Below are 15,091 nucleotides of genomic sequence, written 5' to 3'. Positions count from 1 at the left end.
GCCTTGTTGAAGAAACAATAATTAACACATCAGAACAGAACTCCGGTTCTAAGTCGCTCTATAATCACACAATGAATGAAGACTGAAAACACAATTATTGTGTAATTAAAGTACGATACCGCCTAGTGTACTACACATGCTTAACAAACGACACCAGAACCCGGCTCGTACCCGCCAATTTCATACCCGACCTGATTTGGTTCTGCCAAATTTCAGACGTGAACCCGACCCGAGACAGAGGCTTTGTTATGTTCTTTCTTCTTCTCCAAAGACTTATGCTTGATGCTTGCTTTGGGAAGGCTTTCACACAACAACTAATATCTGACTACGGAAAAAGACCAGCACATGAAAACAAAACATATATAAGCTCTACATATAGATGATAAATCATAGGTTTAGTAGCAATACACACATTGTATGCTACCAACACTCAAAGCAAGCTCGTCATGTTTTCATAATGGCATCATAATGGCCTTCCCCTCGTGATTAGGGATTTTAAGAAGCGTCCCCTTTTGCAAGTTTCTATGCATCAGCGACAGCTGTGGTCGGAAGCCAATTCTCTTGAATGTAATTTACCAGTGACGACCTTGAGGGGATCTCTTCAAATTTGGCACAAACGGCCACTTGGACTCTAAGATGAAGTGATTATAATTCATGACCTCAAGAATTCATATGCTAATTATGACAATTTGACACTAATTTCTAACTGGATAAAATAATGGTGGGCATCACAAAGCTACTTAAAATGCAGCTGATTGGTGAAGTCAGAAAGTGAAAGAGAGAGATTTATTTTAGGAAATAATCCAACCCAAGCCCGTCCCGAGCATGACGCTTACAGGTCTCAAAACATAAAGGGACCTGTCGGATTCAGGTCATGTGACATACAGCCTCATATGATACGCGGTGTTGACAGGTAAAATATGACATTCAACTATAAATCAAAACTAGACTGTGCCTACGCACACAGCGACATTTACATTTACATTTACAGACTTCACAGTACGGGATTTCTGGGTAACGATGCCTTCAAGATTCTACAAGATTATTTTCTTTGCTGCCTTTTGAGGGCACCAATCTGCAGACTTTCCAGATGCAGGTTTGAAAACAGAGAGAGAGAGATCAGTCGCAGCGTAATAAGCAGAACCCTTATTTTGCTTATTTGTCTTCTGCTCCTCCTCTTGATTATCTCCTGCGGTTTTTGCTCCCTGAGGGGTTAAAACAAGACATGCAGGAAGAGAAAAGGGTAAAGTGCTCATGAGAGGGGAGAAAAACTTTGATGGTTCTGATGGAAAGTCAGTAGTTTGTCATTATCTTGTCGGCAGTGCTATAATTATACGCCCACTTTTTCTCTTTCAGATATGCTGACACACACTCAGAACAAGTACAAATGTGATATGTTGAAGGTAATGGGTGACAATGAAAGTAAAAGTAGTGTAAGTGTGCATGACGCTGAGCTCGGGTTCCAGGTTTAATGTGACCCTGTGATGGGGGAGAGTCAGGCTTACCTAGGTGTCACATATCCTACAGATCTACCCTGGTGTGTGTGTGTGTGTGTGTGTGTGTGTGTGTGTGTGTACACAGTCCGGCGTCAGCTGGACTCTATTTCTGCCTCAGTTTTTATTGAAGTTGCATGACGGTGCATCTTGTTGTTATGCAGCTGTGAGGAGGGAGGGGAGGGCTTTCAAATAGCCTTTACAGGCAGATGGTACATTCAAGGACACACCAGAGTCAGAGAGTTGGTATTTGGCTGCTGAAAAGCAAATCCATTCAGAGGTTACTTTGTGGGGAAATCTGATCCAGGTAGGTAAAAAAAAAGATCATCACTAGATGTCCCCGAAAGGATAATTTAAAGTTTTCAAAAACAGTTGCTGCTTTTCAGCTGCATTGCCACAATAGGAAAACTAAAGGTGATGAAATGACTGCAAAGTCTACTGAAATGAAGTGAAAGCGTTTGTAGTTAACGAGCTAAATTGTGCGAAACTACCGTGCCAGTTTGGTCTGTAAGTGTTTGTGAGCAAGATGTTGATCAGCAGAGAAGAATGTTGATTTTGAACGATTCTGCTAAATCACAGATTATGTTCAATGACAATGTTTTTAGAATGACTTCTTTCTACAATTTCAAATAAACTATGATGTAGTTGATAATGATGTTTTTATCTTCTGTTTTTGCGCCTTATTTTTTAAATATTTTTTGTTTATCAGATCATTTCAATACAGAAATATTTTCAACACGGCCATCTGGAATAAAGTTTTGAGAGAGACTGGTGTGAAAATGGTTGGCAAATGCTGCTTTTATTCATATATAACAACGTCTTGTATATCTGCAGTCCGAGGTCTTCCTGTATCCCTTTTTGAAAAACGAATACAGACTAGCACCCCTTGCTGGTATGGAGAGTTATTTCGGTAGCACTTTAAAATAACTACACACTATGAAGCATTAGTTAAGTATGAGTAAACACTTAATTCATCATTTATAAAGCATTGTTCCTACATTAATAATTCATTAGTATGCAGTTCATAACAACAGTTGTAAATGTTTTATTCTTGATTAATAAGCCCGTCTATTATGTGTTTCATTATTGTGTTTTCAGACTTTATAAATGATGGATTCCCCATTTGTAAATGAAGTATTATATATTTTACAAACCAATTATTAAGGAGTTGTAGATGATTAATAAGATCATTTATAAAGTGTTAGTAAATGATTAATAACTTATTTAGATGTACATTATTCATGCATTAATATATATAATGGTTAGGGACTATGTTAATATATGCTTTATAAATGCATATTAATACTGCAATTCATGATTAATTCATGATTTATTAAGGTAGTTACTACTCGTTAGTAAAGTGTTTTATGTGACCTCATCTAAAGTGAGGACTATTTATACCTTATAAAGCATTTATAAATGACATTGAAAGGCCAGCAGTGTCTCAAAACACATAGTTTTTTAACAGAACAGGCAAATAGACACAACACAAAGTGATCAAAAACATTAATATTTATTGCAAGATGCAGACAATATACTTATATTTACTTATATTTAGTTATATTTACTTATATTTAGATGAGGTCACATAAAACACTTTACTAATAAGTAGTAACTACCTTAATAAATCATGAATTAATCATGAATTGCAGTATTAATATGCGTTTATAAAGCATATATTAACATAGTCCCTAACCATTATATATATTAATGCATGAATAATGTACATCTAAATAAGTTATTAATCATTTACTAACACTTTATAAATGATGTTATTAATCATCTACAACTCCTTAATAATTGGTTTGTAAAATATATAATACTTCATTTACAAATGGGGAATCCATCATTTATAAAGTATGAAAACACAATAATGAAGCACATAATAGACGGGCTTATTAATCAAGAATGAAACATTTATAACTGTTGTTATGAACTGCATACTAATGAATTATTAATGTAGGAACAATGCTTTATAAATGATGAATTAAGTGTTTACTCATACTTAACTAATGCTTCATAGTGTGTAGTTATTATAAAGTGCTACCATTATTTCCTCTCACACAGGCGCAGAAGTTGGCCGTGTAACCTTTGCGGTGTGTTCAAGTGCACCTTGTTTTTTGTGCATTATTCTACGAAAGCCAGCAACACGTGTGAATTTACGCTAGTTACGTGCATACGGCCTTTTCAAAATATACTTCCGTCTTCAAGGAAACAACTCAGTTAGGTTTAGAAAATAACAGCTTTCGTTTGTAGTATCCTTTGTGGAAGTGCAATACTACATTTCTGTAGTTAAACTCTACCAGTGTAGACCTTAACACGCAAGGCAGAAGCAGTTTATTATTATATTCATTCCTGTTCATTTTGAAAATTTTCCTTTCACAAATAAAGAAAACTCCCAACATTCCGTGTTTCCTCCCAGAGTTCTATCCCTGTCTTCAGAGAGACCATCATAGGGCAGTAAAACGTCTCCATTAAAGGCTGCTAGTGAAATGGTCTGTTAACATTAATGGCTCCTTAAGGTGAGGTGAGCCATCAGGACTTCACTGCAGCTTTTACAGACAGCCATCTCTGAAGTGCCGAGAGTACAATAATATTCACACTCCCATCCTATTTGTGGTTGGCAACGCTGACTCGCTCATTTCAGACTTTCACTGAAAGGGAAATGTGTGTCAAGGGTTGTGGTAAATGATTACATTATTATCAGTAGCATTAATTGGAGCTGAGATTCAAACAGCATCACCTCATATGTATCTGTGTGTGTCCGCTCGGTGCTTTTAGCCCCTGACATACACACTGTGTTCATTCCTTTATGTAACAGCAACAGAAGTCATTCATCAGTACATTTACAGCTTTAAGGTTTTCCTTTTTGCTGCTTTTAAAAAAGTTTTTGGGGATGTCAAGAGCTGGCTTGTGACCTAAAGGTTGCTGGTTTCAATCTGTGGTGGAAAAACTATTCAATAGTACCAAGTGAGTCCTATAATACTGAATACTGAAACAAGAAACATTGAGAGAAGAAGTTTGTCCTTAAAGTATTTATTCTCTGGCCAGAGAAGGCTTCACCGTCATACTGACTGCAACACAGTCTGCAGAGGATGAGCCAAGAGTTCAGTTTGTCTCCTGCTCTTAACCATCTCAGCACACAGCAGGGGGGAACATCAGTTATTTACATTACAACAATTGATCAGCAGTTTCAAGCTCCCCATTGACCCCCTCCATTCATCCCCTTCATCAAAGGTCTATCACTGATTGGTTCCAAACAACATCACTCACCTCAGTCTAGACCCACAAATACACAAATTCAAACATGCTTGCATCACACAGTCCCTTCCTTAGAAGGGAGCTGTTTTACTACAGTACAATAGTAAGTAAAACATAGAATAAAGCATATAATCAAGTCAAAGTAGAAACATTATACAGCACAATAAAACTTCCTATCACAAATCCCAGAAGCCTTATGCACCAGCTAAGTGTGAATCCAAACATAGCTCAGATTGAATGTAGTGTGGGAGTTCCGCTATAACGTAGTAAATATGCAGCTCATTGGTGGTTCATTGACGACCTTGGTGTAACACACGTTACCAAACAGAAAAGTCTTCTTTTAATTTCTGAGGTTTTCACATAAGATGTTGTGGTTTATGTTTTTAGTGATGAAGAGTTTTAGTTGTTCCACCAAGCCTCAATTTGTATTTTTATTAACCATTTCCTAAATCTCTTTAGTGTTAGAGACAGTCCAGTGTAAGTATAAAGTCATCAAAATTAACTTATAGCAAGGGATTGTTAATCAGGCTCTCCCATTGTATTCACTCCAGTGGGCCTTATTTCCACCTGTCCAAGTGGCACCTCTGCCCAATGCATTTGATACATTTTTTATGGAAAATTTGGTCCGCTTATTGGTGACCCCTGCTCCATATGAACTAACATTTATCATTTTGACTCTCTGTGTGGACCTTTGGCTCCCCTTCTGGCAGTAAAAGTAATTACACAAATACTGTCCACATGTGCTTTTGTATGCTGAGTTTGACTAACAGGGGGGGGGGCGACTGTGGCTCAGTGGTCGAGCAGGGTTGTCCTTCAATCAGAGGCTCGGAGGTTCGCTAGTCCATGTCGACGTGTCCTTGGGCCAGATCCCCAAGTTGCTCCCATAGTTGTGCCTACGGTGTGTGACTGTTGTATGAATGGTTAGATAGTCTTGATGGGCAGGTGGCACCTCGTCATCCGTGTATGAATGGGTGAATGATCAGAAGACTAGAAAAGCGCTATACAAGTACAGTCCATTTACCGTATGCTTCTGTACTTTTGTAGTTCCTCACAGCAAAGTACTCATTTGTGTTTTCAGGTTATTTTCGTCATTCTTCCAGTCACTGATGGATGTGGTACTGTAAAACCATCTGATCATTCGAGGTTTACAACACTACTATGGCCAAACAGGAAGATCAAATACAGAAGCATTTGAACTGGAAGGGAAAAACTGTGATATTGTTTTTGTTATTAATCATAACAGAGTATTTTTTACATATTTGAAACGTGTCTGGAGGGGAACTTTAAGTAATTAGATGTTCTTTAAATCGCAATAACATCTTTGTTGTAGCAACCAGTTCACTTGTGGTATCATACAAAAGTGGATTTTCTTAATACAACAGCCTGTCGTTGTCTTCTACCATCCGTCTCTTTCTCTCCCACACCATCCGAATCCTGCAGATAAAGTTTCATTTTGAATGAAGGTCTTCTTGTTCAAAAATCCTGTTCATTAATATTTACCCACTTATGTCCTACAGTTTTCTTTACGTGCCATTGAGGTGCCTTTGGTGAATACATTTTCTTTACATTTGCCTCCCGGGCTGCTCGGTAGACGTCTGTGGTTGTACTCTGCTTTTTTTTTTCAGGTATGAATGTGTGGAGCTGCTTGAATATGGAGCAGGGCATTTTTCAGAAAGAGAGCGAGTGTTCTCGGCAGCTTCCCTGGATAAACAAAAAGTAAAGAAACGTTTCCTCTGGTCTTTTTCCGCGTCTCAGCGGGCGCAGGTGGTCACAGTGAGTTCCTCTTCTGCCGGTCCGACTCCTTCATAAAAGACAGTATGGAAAGTTAATGTGCTGCCGGACCTCGTGGAAAGGATGGACACGCCTCATTAACTGTCCACATTGTCAAGGTTTTATAGAAGGGGCCTCGCCTTGTTGCCTTTTACAGAGACTCAGGTGATGAAAATCAGCCGTGTGTGTGTGTGTTTAGTACAGTTGTGGCACACTGGCAGCTTTATTCCTGCCCGCTCTATGAATGCTGGTCTGTAAGCAGAGAGGGTCAGCGAGACAGACTTTCTTTAGTGCTCAGTGTTTGTGAGAGAGAGAGATGCTTTGATGAATCCTATTGATCTTTGTTTAGATGACTTCACAGCTAGCGAGGAAAGAGAGAGAAGCTGATGCACAAACAGAAGACCAAATGGATCAGGTTTGAGGAGACGTAATGGAAGAGTAGTTTAGCAGGGGGAGGGGAAAAAAGCATTCCTCCAACATCACCGAAAGCAGCACTTTGCTTTCACCTGATTTGCTTTAGGCGTCAGGGGGCACAAATCCACCAGAGAGAGTGTAAATACTTGAGAAGCAGCTGCAATAAATTGAAGAAACTATCTAAATAGCCGTACTGACTGATGCAGTGTTTAAATTGCAATAGGAAGCGTTTTTCTTAGAGGAAAAGACGTTTCGGGCATCTTCTCTAAACAAAGTGCTCTGACGCTCTGCAGAGTCCCTGGGCTACAAATCACGTTGCATTAGCATCTCATTTTCTCCAAGACAGTATTCATAACATATTTTCTCAAGTTTTTCAGAGGAATAAATTATCAACAGAAAGTTGTTTCCATATGTATGGTAATTCAAAGTACATTCTCAAGCTGTATCTCAGTATGAATTGTGGACACTAAGAGCCCTGATTCTTAGTCTATGAATAATGTCAGCAGATTCTGCGGTATATTCCGATTTGCACCATGGCCAGGTAAACCTGTTAGAGGGCCCAGGGGCAAACATTTACTGTTGGGCCCCTAGGGACCCCCTAAGCCCACCTCCACATCTTTGCAGGGTTTTCTTCTTCTCTCTTTATTTACATCCAGTGCTTTTCATTAAAAGATGCTGTGTGTATCAAGAGGTGGAAGAAGTACTCACATCTTTTATTTTAGTAAAAGAAGCAATACCACATCGTAGAAGTACCCTGTTACAGGTAAGGGGGCTCAGATCAGGATTTTATGGGCCTATCACCGATGGCTGGAGGCTTAGTCTGCGCCTCCGTTCACCGATCACAGGGTCTATTTGAATCCATTCCTCCAAGCGATTTTGCTTTTCTGCTCTTATGATATATATGTGTGTGTGTGTGTGTGTGCGTGTGTGTGTGTGTGTGTGTGTGTGTGTGTGTGTGTGTGTGTGTGTGTGTGTGTGTGTGTGTGTGTGCCGATCCAGGTCCTGGAAGATTTCAATGTCCCTGACAAATGGAAGAAATTCTGGTTAAATATTATTTGTGTTTATTGAGTTTAAAGACCACTGACAGGCAAGCTATATAAAGAATACAATTATTAAACTATGAAAATATACTATGCACTATTGCACTAGTGGTTCAGAAATCGATAGGGTACCTTTTAAGTTCAGCCTGGTAGCACTAAGTGGTGGATGAATATAAAGGCCACTTCTTAAGTCATTTTGTATGTTATCACAACGCATTTATTGCCTTTCGTATGTCATTTCATGCCGGGTCAATATCAGACGCTCAGAGCAAGTGCTGCTGAAGTCAGTTTAAAGTCAGTTTAAAGTCGTTTAAAGAACAAGAAAGGCCATGTATGGTGGAGGACGGTGTGAACGTATGGGTCAAACAAACACGTGACTTTCACCAAGGAGACCGCTGTTCGTGTCCCGTGTAAAGTCAGCCATTGACTACTTAACTTGTCGACTACTGAACTTGTGTACGTAACTTACTTTACGTAACAAACGTGTATTTTAGCGCAAACTAAACTCTTTTCCTGAACCAAGTAGTTTTGTCTGTTTTCACAACGTTAACTACATGTTTAAAACTGTGCGTCGGTATTTGACGATTTACATAACTACTTAACTTATACGTAACTTTATTTGCGTAACTCTAAACATAATTATTGTCATTATCTTTTCCTAAACCTAACAACGTGTTTAAAACTGCGTCCGTATGTGACGAGTTGTTAATGAGAAAGGGAGTTAAATGACATGCAAAATGCTTTAACTGAGTAGACATGACACGTGAAATGTCCTTAAAAGTGACGTGTAATTTATACAGTACAGTGCAAATAGCTGAGTTCACATTACATTGTCATTATTTGCCCAGACTCCAGAAGCTAACTAGTGTGTCAGTCACGTTGTGCTTATTCTAATTTATTTTGATGTGCGTCATGTAAAAACTTAAATGAAACGTGCTTAAAGAAGCATTACAGTAGCTAATGATGAACTTTAGTTGATCTTGTAATTCATTAAATAAATTAGATGACCAACAATCATTTTAAACTGACCTTTCAAGGCCTTTTGGGACGCGGTGTGCCAGGATAGTTGCCCACTTTGTACTTTTAGTAACTTCCCTTCCTCCTTCCTTCCATTTGTAATCCCCTCCTAGCTTCCTCCCGCTCTCTTTCTTTCTTTGCAACCATCAGCAGATCAGGAGGAAGCTATTCATTACCGCCACTGCGCATCCGTGCTGATGCTCAGATCATATTTCAAACTCATAACAACTTTCGCTGAGAATCGCGCATCCATGAAGACTTGAAATATGGAATCACAATCTCCACAGTTCCCGTCATCCGTTTCTCAAACGCTTTAACGACAAATGTGCAGCGAGCAGGAAACAAGCGCCGTCGTGAATGCACAATGGGCTCCTCTCGACGTCTGAAGATAAGAAAACAGAGACTTTTCTTTTTGCAAACACGACACTGATAATGGTGTTTTTGGTGAGATTAGGTTTAATAGTATGCATAAGTCTTTCCTTTGAATTTTCTCCCAGTTTTGATGGATCGTCACATCTAAATCAATACATAGAATCATGCTGTAACACTTAGTAATTCATCATATACACGGAGAAATTGCTCGAAACTAAATTGACAACATCATACAAAGCTGCTAAGTGTAGTTTTATTTCAGTTGTTGTCCGATGCTGACCGACTTGTTCGTGTCCACAGGGGATTAGAGGGCTACTGTGCAAGCAATGATGCATGTAAATGGTCTCTGCTCTCCCATGGGAACAGCTTGACATGGCCAGAGGTCAGCGATCTCCATCACAGCTCCCTCTCAGATTGTATCTACTTATCGCCTCTCTCATCTCTCCCCCCCCTCTCCCCCACTCATCCTCACCCTTTCATCCAAACTGCACAAGAGATTCGAACGAGCTGGAGACGCGGAGATAAAATGGCAGAAAGTAATCCTGTAGAAAGAAGGGAGATAAGGAGAGGAACACTGAGGCAGAGCAGGAGATGACAAGATTCCCTCCCTTTTTCCCATGATAATTGCAGCGTTTGTCCTCCTCTGGGACGGAGGGCCTGCAACATTTGTGTGAATCATACAGCTTGATGTCTCTGAGTGGGGTTTTCATCAACAAAGAGCTGTTATTCTCCGTGCACGGTTACGCCTCTGTGGGCTTTGATGTGTTGGCGTAAGCATGGCGAGCACACAAAGACAGAAGAAGTGGGAGGGGAGCAGAGACGTTCATTCTTCTTTCAAAATGCTTTAAATGAGCATTTGAAAGAAAAGAAAAATATATGGAAAGTGTGTAAGAGGTTAAACCAGAGGTAACAGAATGGAGATGTGATGAACTAAAGAAACTAATAAAGTTGTGAAGGACAACTTTTTTTCCATTAACAATGGGGGAAAGATTACATTTTTAATCTTGTGGGAATTTTTAGTTGTCCACATAAAATATCACTGGGGCTGGGTATCGTTTAGAAAAATGACGATGCCAGTACCAAAACCAGTACCCTTAAAGGGATACCGATACCAATAGAGTACTTTGTACGCTACTCAATACGATAATCATGCGAATGGAAGCTTCGTGTGTGTCCTACTGGCTAGCTAACTGCACAGCACTAATAGAGCGGTGATTGGCTCATTTATTCTTTTATTGGCTGCAAGCAAAACCATACAAATAGTAATTTCTTTCTAGATTCTAGATCGATTGTTGGAACAAGGTATTAAGTTGTGGGTGCAATTTTGTGGGACCAAGATATGTTGTGCTCACAAATCTGTTGGGGGAAAGATCAATATGTGTGCACAAGTTATGATAGTTGTGCACGCAGGTTATTTCCGTACAGGGCCGAGATCCATCCGTTGTGGGCAAAGGTTATTATCTTGTGAAAATAAGATTGATTTGTGCACAAGGTTTTTGTTGGGGGCGAAATCCATTTGCTGTGAAAGTAGATATTATTTAGTGGAAAAAAGTCATCCAAAAGTTACACTGTTTGCACACGAATGAGAAATGTCATCTGTTGGGTGTTTCCATACTCGGCGTTAGATTAGTTGCATCACTCAGAGATGAAGATGAAACTTCAGGTTGAAGCAACAATAGAGACGATGTTTGACAAAAGTTCTCATTTATATTAAATACAAGCAAAGGTTTCAAGACTGTACATAACAGTGTCCAAAAGGGGGAATCGTTTTTAACTGAAAGCATGACTACAATATATTTATAATATAAGTGTTTCTGCCTTGATTATTGTCATGTGAATTCACAGTGGGAATAACCCTTCCTCCCAACTCTTTACCCAATTGATTTTTCAAGGAAATGAAGACAGAGAGCCGCGACCTATGACCCGTATCCCCACATGACTATCCAATGGAGCTCATTGACAAAGCGGCAGACTATGAAATGTGACTTTCATAGACATTTGTGTGAAATATCTCAGATTTTAAGGTCATGCATTTGCTCCATGACTCCTCCATGACTGCTTTTGTATGTTGGCATCAGATAAAAAAGGTATCAAAGATCGGTTTGCGTCCGTGTTCTCGTAGCAAGCTTTGCACATGCTTCCCACTTGGGAACATAATGGAAGAGTGATTTCAAAGAGAAATACATACAAGTCACGCTGTCTTCATGTTTAACGCTGGGTGGTGGTCCCTTGAGTGATTTCAGCGCTCTATGACAGTCCTGGAAAGGCCATACTTGTTGCGAGTGAGATGGATCGGTAAAGAAGCATTACAATCAATTTAGATCAGGCGAGGAAACCGGGGAACTGCCCTGGAGGGGAATTCAGACCAAGAAGAAAAATAATCAAGAGGCATAAGAAAACATTGCTGCCCTTCAGATGCAAAGCCCCTGTGCTGCTCTCAGCCTCAGACTCCGTTAAATCCTCCTCAGCCTCCTTCTTTCCCTCCTGCCGTGGTCCTCTTCATCACAAGCATCAGGGGGAATATGAAATATGCCTCAGATGAATGATTGCTGCTTGGATTTGCGCATATTGAACATTCAATATCTGTAATATCCTCCAATATCATTATCTTCCTCCACACCCGTGAACTAATCTAACATAGTCTGCGGAGCGACTCAGATAGGGAAAAAAGATAGAGTCAATAAAGAGATGAGTATAATAATAAAAGCTGTGATTAATAACACACGCTCTATCTCTCTTCATCCCTCCCTCTTTCTGCTACGGTTCAGATTCATTCATTTTAGAGTGCTTTATTGGCACAGGGAGATTTTCCATCCACTGCTAAGGAAGTTATAGAATGTGGACAAAAGTGTAGAGACAACAAAAGACTTCAGAGACAGGAAATCATTTGGTCACAAATCTCTAATCTGTGAAAACTATTATTTTCCAACAATTAGGCTAGAAAAGTTCTACCTGCTCAGAAATATACTGTCCATATATTGAAATCTGCAATGTACTGTGAAACCAAATAGTATTTGAAAAACAATATATTGGCCACCGCGACCCGACCCCGGATAAGCGGTGGAAAATGGATGGATGGATGGATGGCTTTATATTGTAATACTGTGGCAATTATTTCTGCTTTTCCAACCCGTACTCCGTCCCAACTCAAAAAATACCGTTGCTTGGTCAGAGCCCCTCGACACACCTTTTAGTGTCTGTATGAGACACACCAGGCTTTCAACTAACTAATAAACACATCCGCATAAGTATTACATGCAAAGAGCAACTGATGTAGTATAAAGAGTGAGAAAGTCATCTTAGGGTGGAGGTCGGCGGTGATGGATGTGTCAAACAAACAGGACGTTTAATCAGGAGACCATTGTTTGTGTCCCATGTGAAACCAAGTCTACGTTGACTTATGGTTAGTTTTGTTACGTAACTTTTGTGCTTAACTAACTGCAGGTTACAACAACTGTAGTTATTCGGAACCCAACCGCAACTTTTTCCAAAGCCTAACCAAGTACTTGTGTTGCCAAAAACCTAACTAAGTGAACTTTACAACTTAGTAAACATACGTTGGAAGTTTATTTTGAAAAGTCACTATGCTTGTAAAGATTGGAAACTGACACTAGTGGGGTACCTAGAGCGCCACAGTTTGAAGCGTAGGGCCACTGACCAAGTGTCATTATTTGACGATTTTGGAGTGAGAATGTGTTGACTGTTCATATTTCGTAAAAAGTATCCCCATATAATTTCTATACATTTTTAAACGTATGTATAAGTAAGAAACATTGATGTTTTATAATATATTCTCGGATGTAACATAAAGTACATTTAAAGTTGATTGATATATTATTATATCATACTATAATGTCATTTATATAATATTATACATATTTAATTTAGCCTACTGCATATTTGTGTTTGAGTAAAACCCGGATTACTCTGACACACAAACCAATAGCCCCCATTTTGGATTTATTTGCCAACTACCCAACAAGATAATTTGGCCACCAAGGGAACTGACTTTGATGCCCCAACGAGCATCTACTAGCCTCTGCTGGGTTTATTAGTCAGTGTGTAAATCAAAAGATATGGTTGACTAACAGTTACTATGGTTACTCAGCTAACACCCTAAAACTTCATTCTTCAGCCAAAAAAAGCAAGAAATGACCAATGTTTATTTCATTCTGTTGAAATGGCCGAATGTTTTATGTCAAGAGCTGGCAGTCACCCTTTTTACATCATTTCTCTCTCCCACTCCCTTCTTCTCTGTCTATGCCTGAACAGGCGGAGTTGTCCGGAGCAGCCGTGCTCCACCAGGCCAGGCGGGATCAAGTGGTGGATGCCTGTCGAGTCTACAGTGCGTCCAGCCGTAAGCGCAGAGTCCTGACACCCGGAGACCTCAAACACCTCGTGGTGGACGAGGACCACGAGCTCATCTACTGCTACGTCCCCAAGGTGGCCTGTACCAACTGGAAACGCGTCATGATGGTGCTCACAGGCCGAGGCAAATACAGGTCAGTACTAGTGGCCAGTCATTCTCCTTCTAAATGTACTGCTTTGAGATTGACAAATAGGAAGCAATATGCACAGGACATGTGTTGTAGGATGTGGTTACATCCCTGCAGGTGGCTCTCATTACAGTGGAAGCTGATACGTAGGAAGGACGTAAATGCATATTAGTTTTTTTTGCTCATTGTCCCTATGCCTCTCTTCTACAGTGACCCAATGGATATCCCTTCCAATGAAGCCCACATCCCTTCTAACCTGAAGACGCTGAACCAGTACAGTATTGCTGAGATCAACCACCGCCTCAAGAACTACCTCAAGTTCCTCTTTGTTCGCGAGCCCTTCGAGAGGCTGGTCTCCGCATACCGCAACAAGTTCACCCTCAAGTACAACTCGTCCTTCCACAAGCGCTTCGGCACCCGCATCATCCGCCGCTACCGCAAGAATGCCACGCAGGACGCCCTGTTCAACGGCGCTGATGTCAAATTCAAGGAATTCGTGGAGTACTTGGTAGACCCGGCAACGCAGCGTGACGGCCCGCTCAACGAGCACTGGCAGTCCGTTTACCAGCTTTGTCACCCATGTCACATCCACTACGACCTGGTGGGCAAGTATGAGACGCTGGAAGAGGATGCTAACTACGTGTTGCGGCTGGTGGGCGTTGGCGACTCCTTGCGCTTCCCGAGCTATGCCAAGTCCACCCGTACCACAGATACCATGACGGCCCAGTTCTTCAGTAATATCAGCACCCAGCAGCAGATCCAGCTCTACCAGCTTTACAAGTTAGATTTCCTCATGTTCAACTACTCCACACCTAGCTACCTCCGGCTGGACTAATGGAGGGCAGAGCTGGGACTCTGGGAGAATGGCTGCCTTGTTTAAGGAGAGGCAACAAAGTGAGTGGAGGGAATTTTTTGGAGGCAAACTTGATTTTTTTAAAAACTGTCGTCGTAACTTGCAGGCGTGGGGTCTGAATTAGACATATAAACAGGTGCTGAAAGAGAGAAAGGTCATGCGTGCTTGTCTGGGCATAAGGGGGAGGATGTCCAATCAACTATGTGTGATACACAGAGCGCTGGTTGGGAATGTGGGCTAAATGGAGCAAATGCATGCAAAGACTAAAAAGTGTGGGTGAAGCAGGTCTTCAAGGTGATTTAAAAAGGGTAACTTATCCTCACAGACAGACCTGAAGAGGGATTCTCCTGATGGTCCCCTACTTTAAACAAACTG

At 40.5% G+C, this 15,091-nt stretch overlaps 1 protein-coding gene across 2 annotated transcripts in view; it reads left to right on the top strand.

The window, feature by feature from the left end:
* chst11 (carbohydrate (chondroitin 4) sulfotransferase 11) overlaps positions 1 to 14,698 on the top strand; it is an 86,179-nt gene extending 71,481 nt beyond the window's left edge. For both annotated transcript variants that reach the window (XM_076076035.1, XM_076076034.1), the window contains exons 3-4: positions 13,640 to 13,869; positions 14,074 to 14,698. In XM_076076035.1, coding sequence (XP_075932150.1) covers positions 13,640 to 13,869; positions 14,074 to 14,698 — 855 coding nt within the window. The remainder of the gene's footprint in view (positions 1 to 13,639; positions 13,870 to 14,073) is intronic.
* The last annotated feature ends 393 nt before the right edge of the window (positions 14,699 to 15,091 follow it).

The sequence above is a fragment of the Anarhichas minor genome, unplaced genomic scaffold (assembly GCF_050575085.1).
Source record: "Anarhichas minor isolate MPS153535 unplaced genomic scaffold, ASM5057508v1 ptg000055l, whole genome shotgun sequence".
In the NCBI taxonomy this organism is placed as follows: domain Eukaryota; kingdom Metazoa; phylum Chordata; class Actinopteri; order Perciformes; family Anarhichadidae; genus Anarhichas; species Anarhichas minor.
The sequence above is the reverse complement of the archived record's forward strand: the minus strand, read 5'-3'. Positions and strand labels throughout refer to the sequence as shown.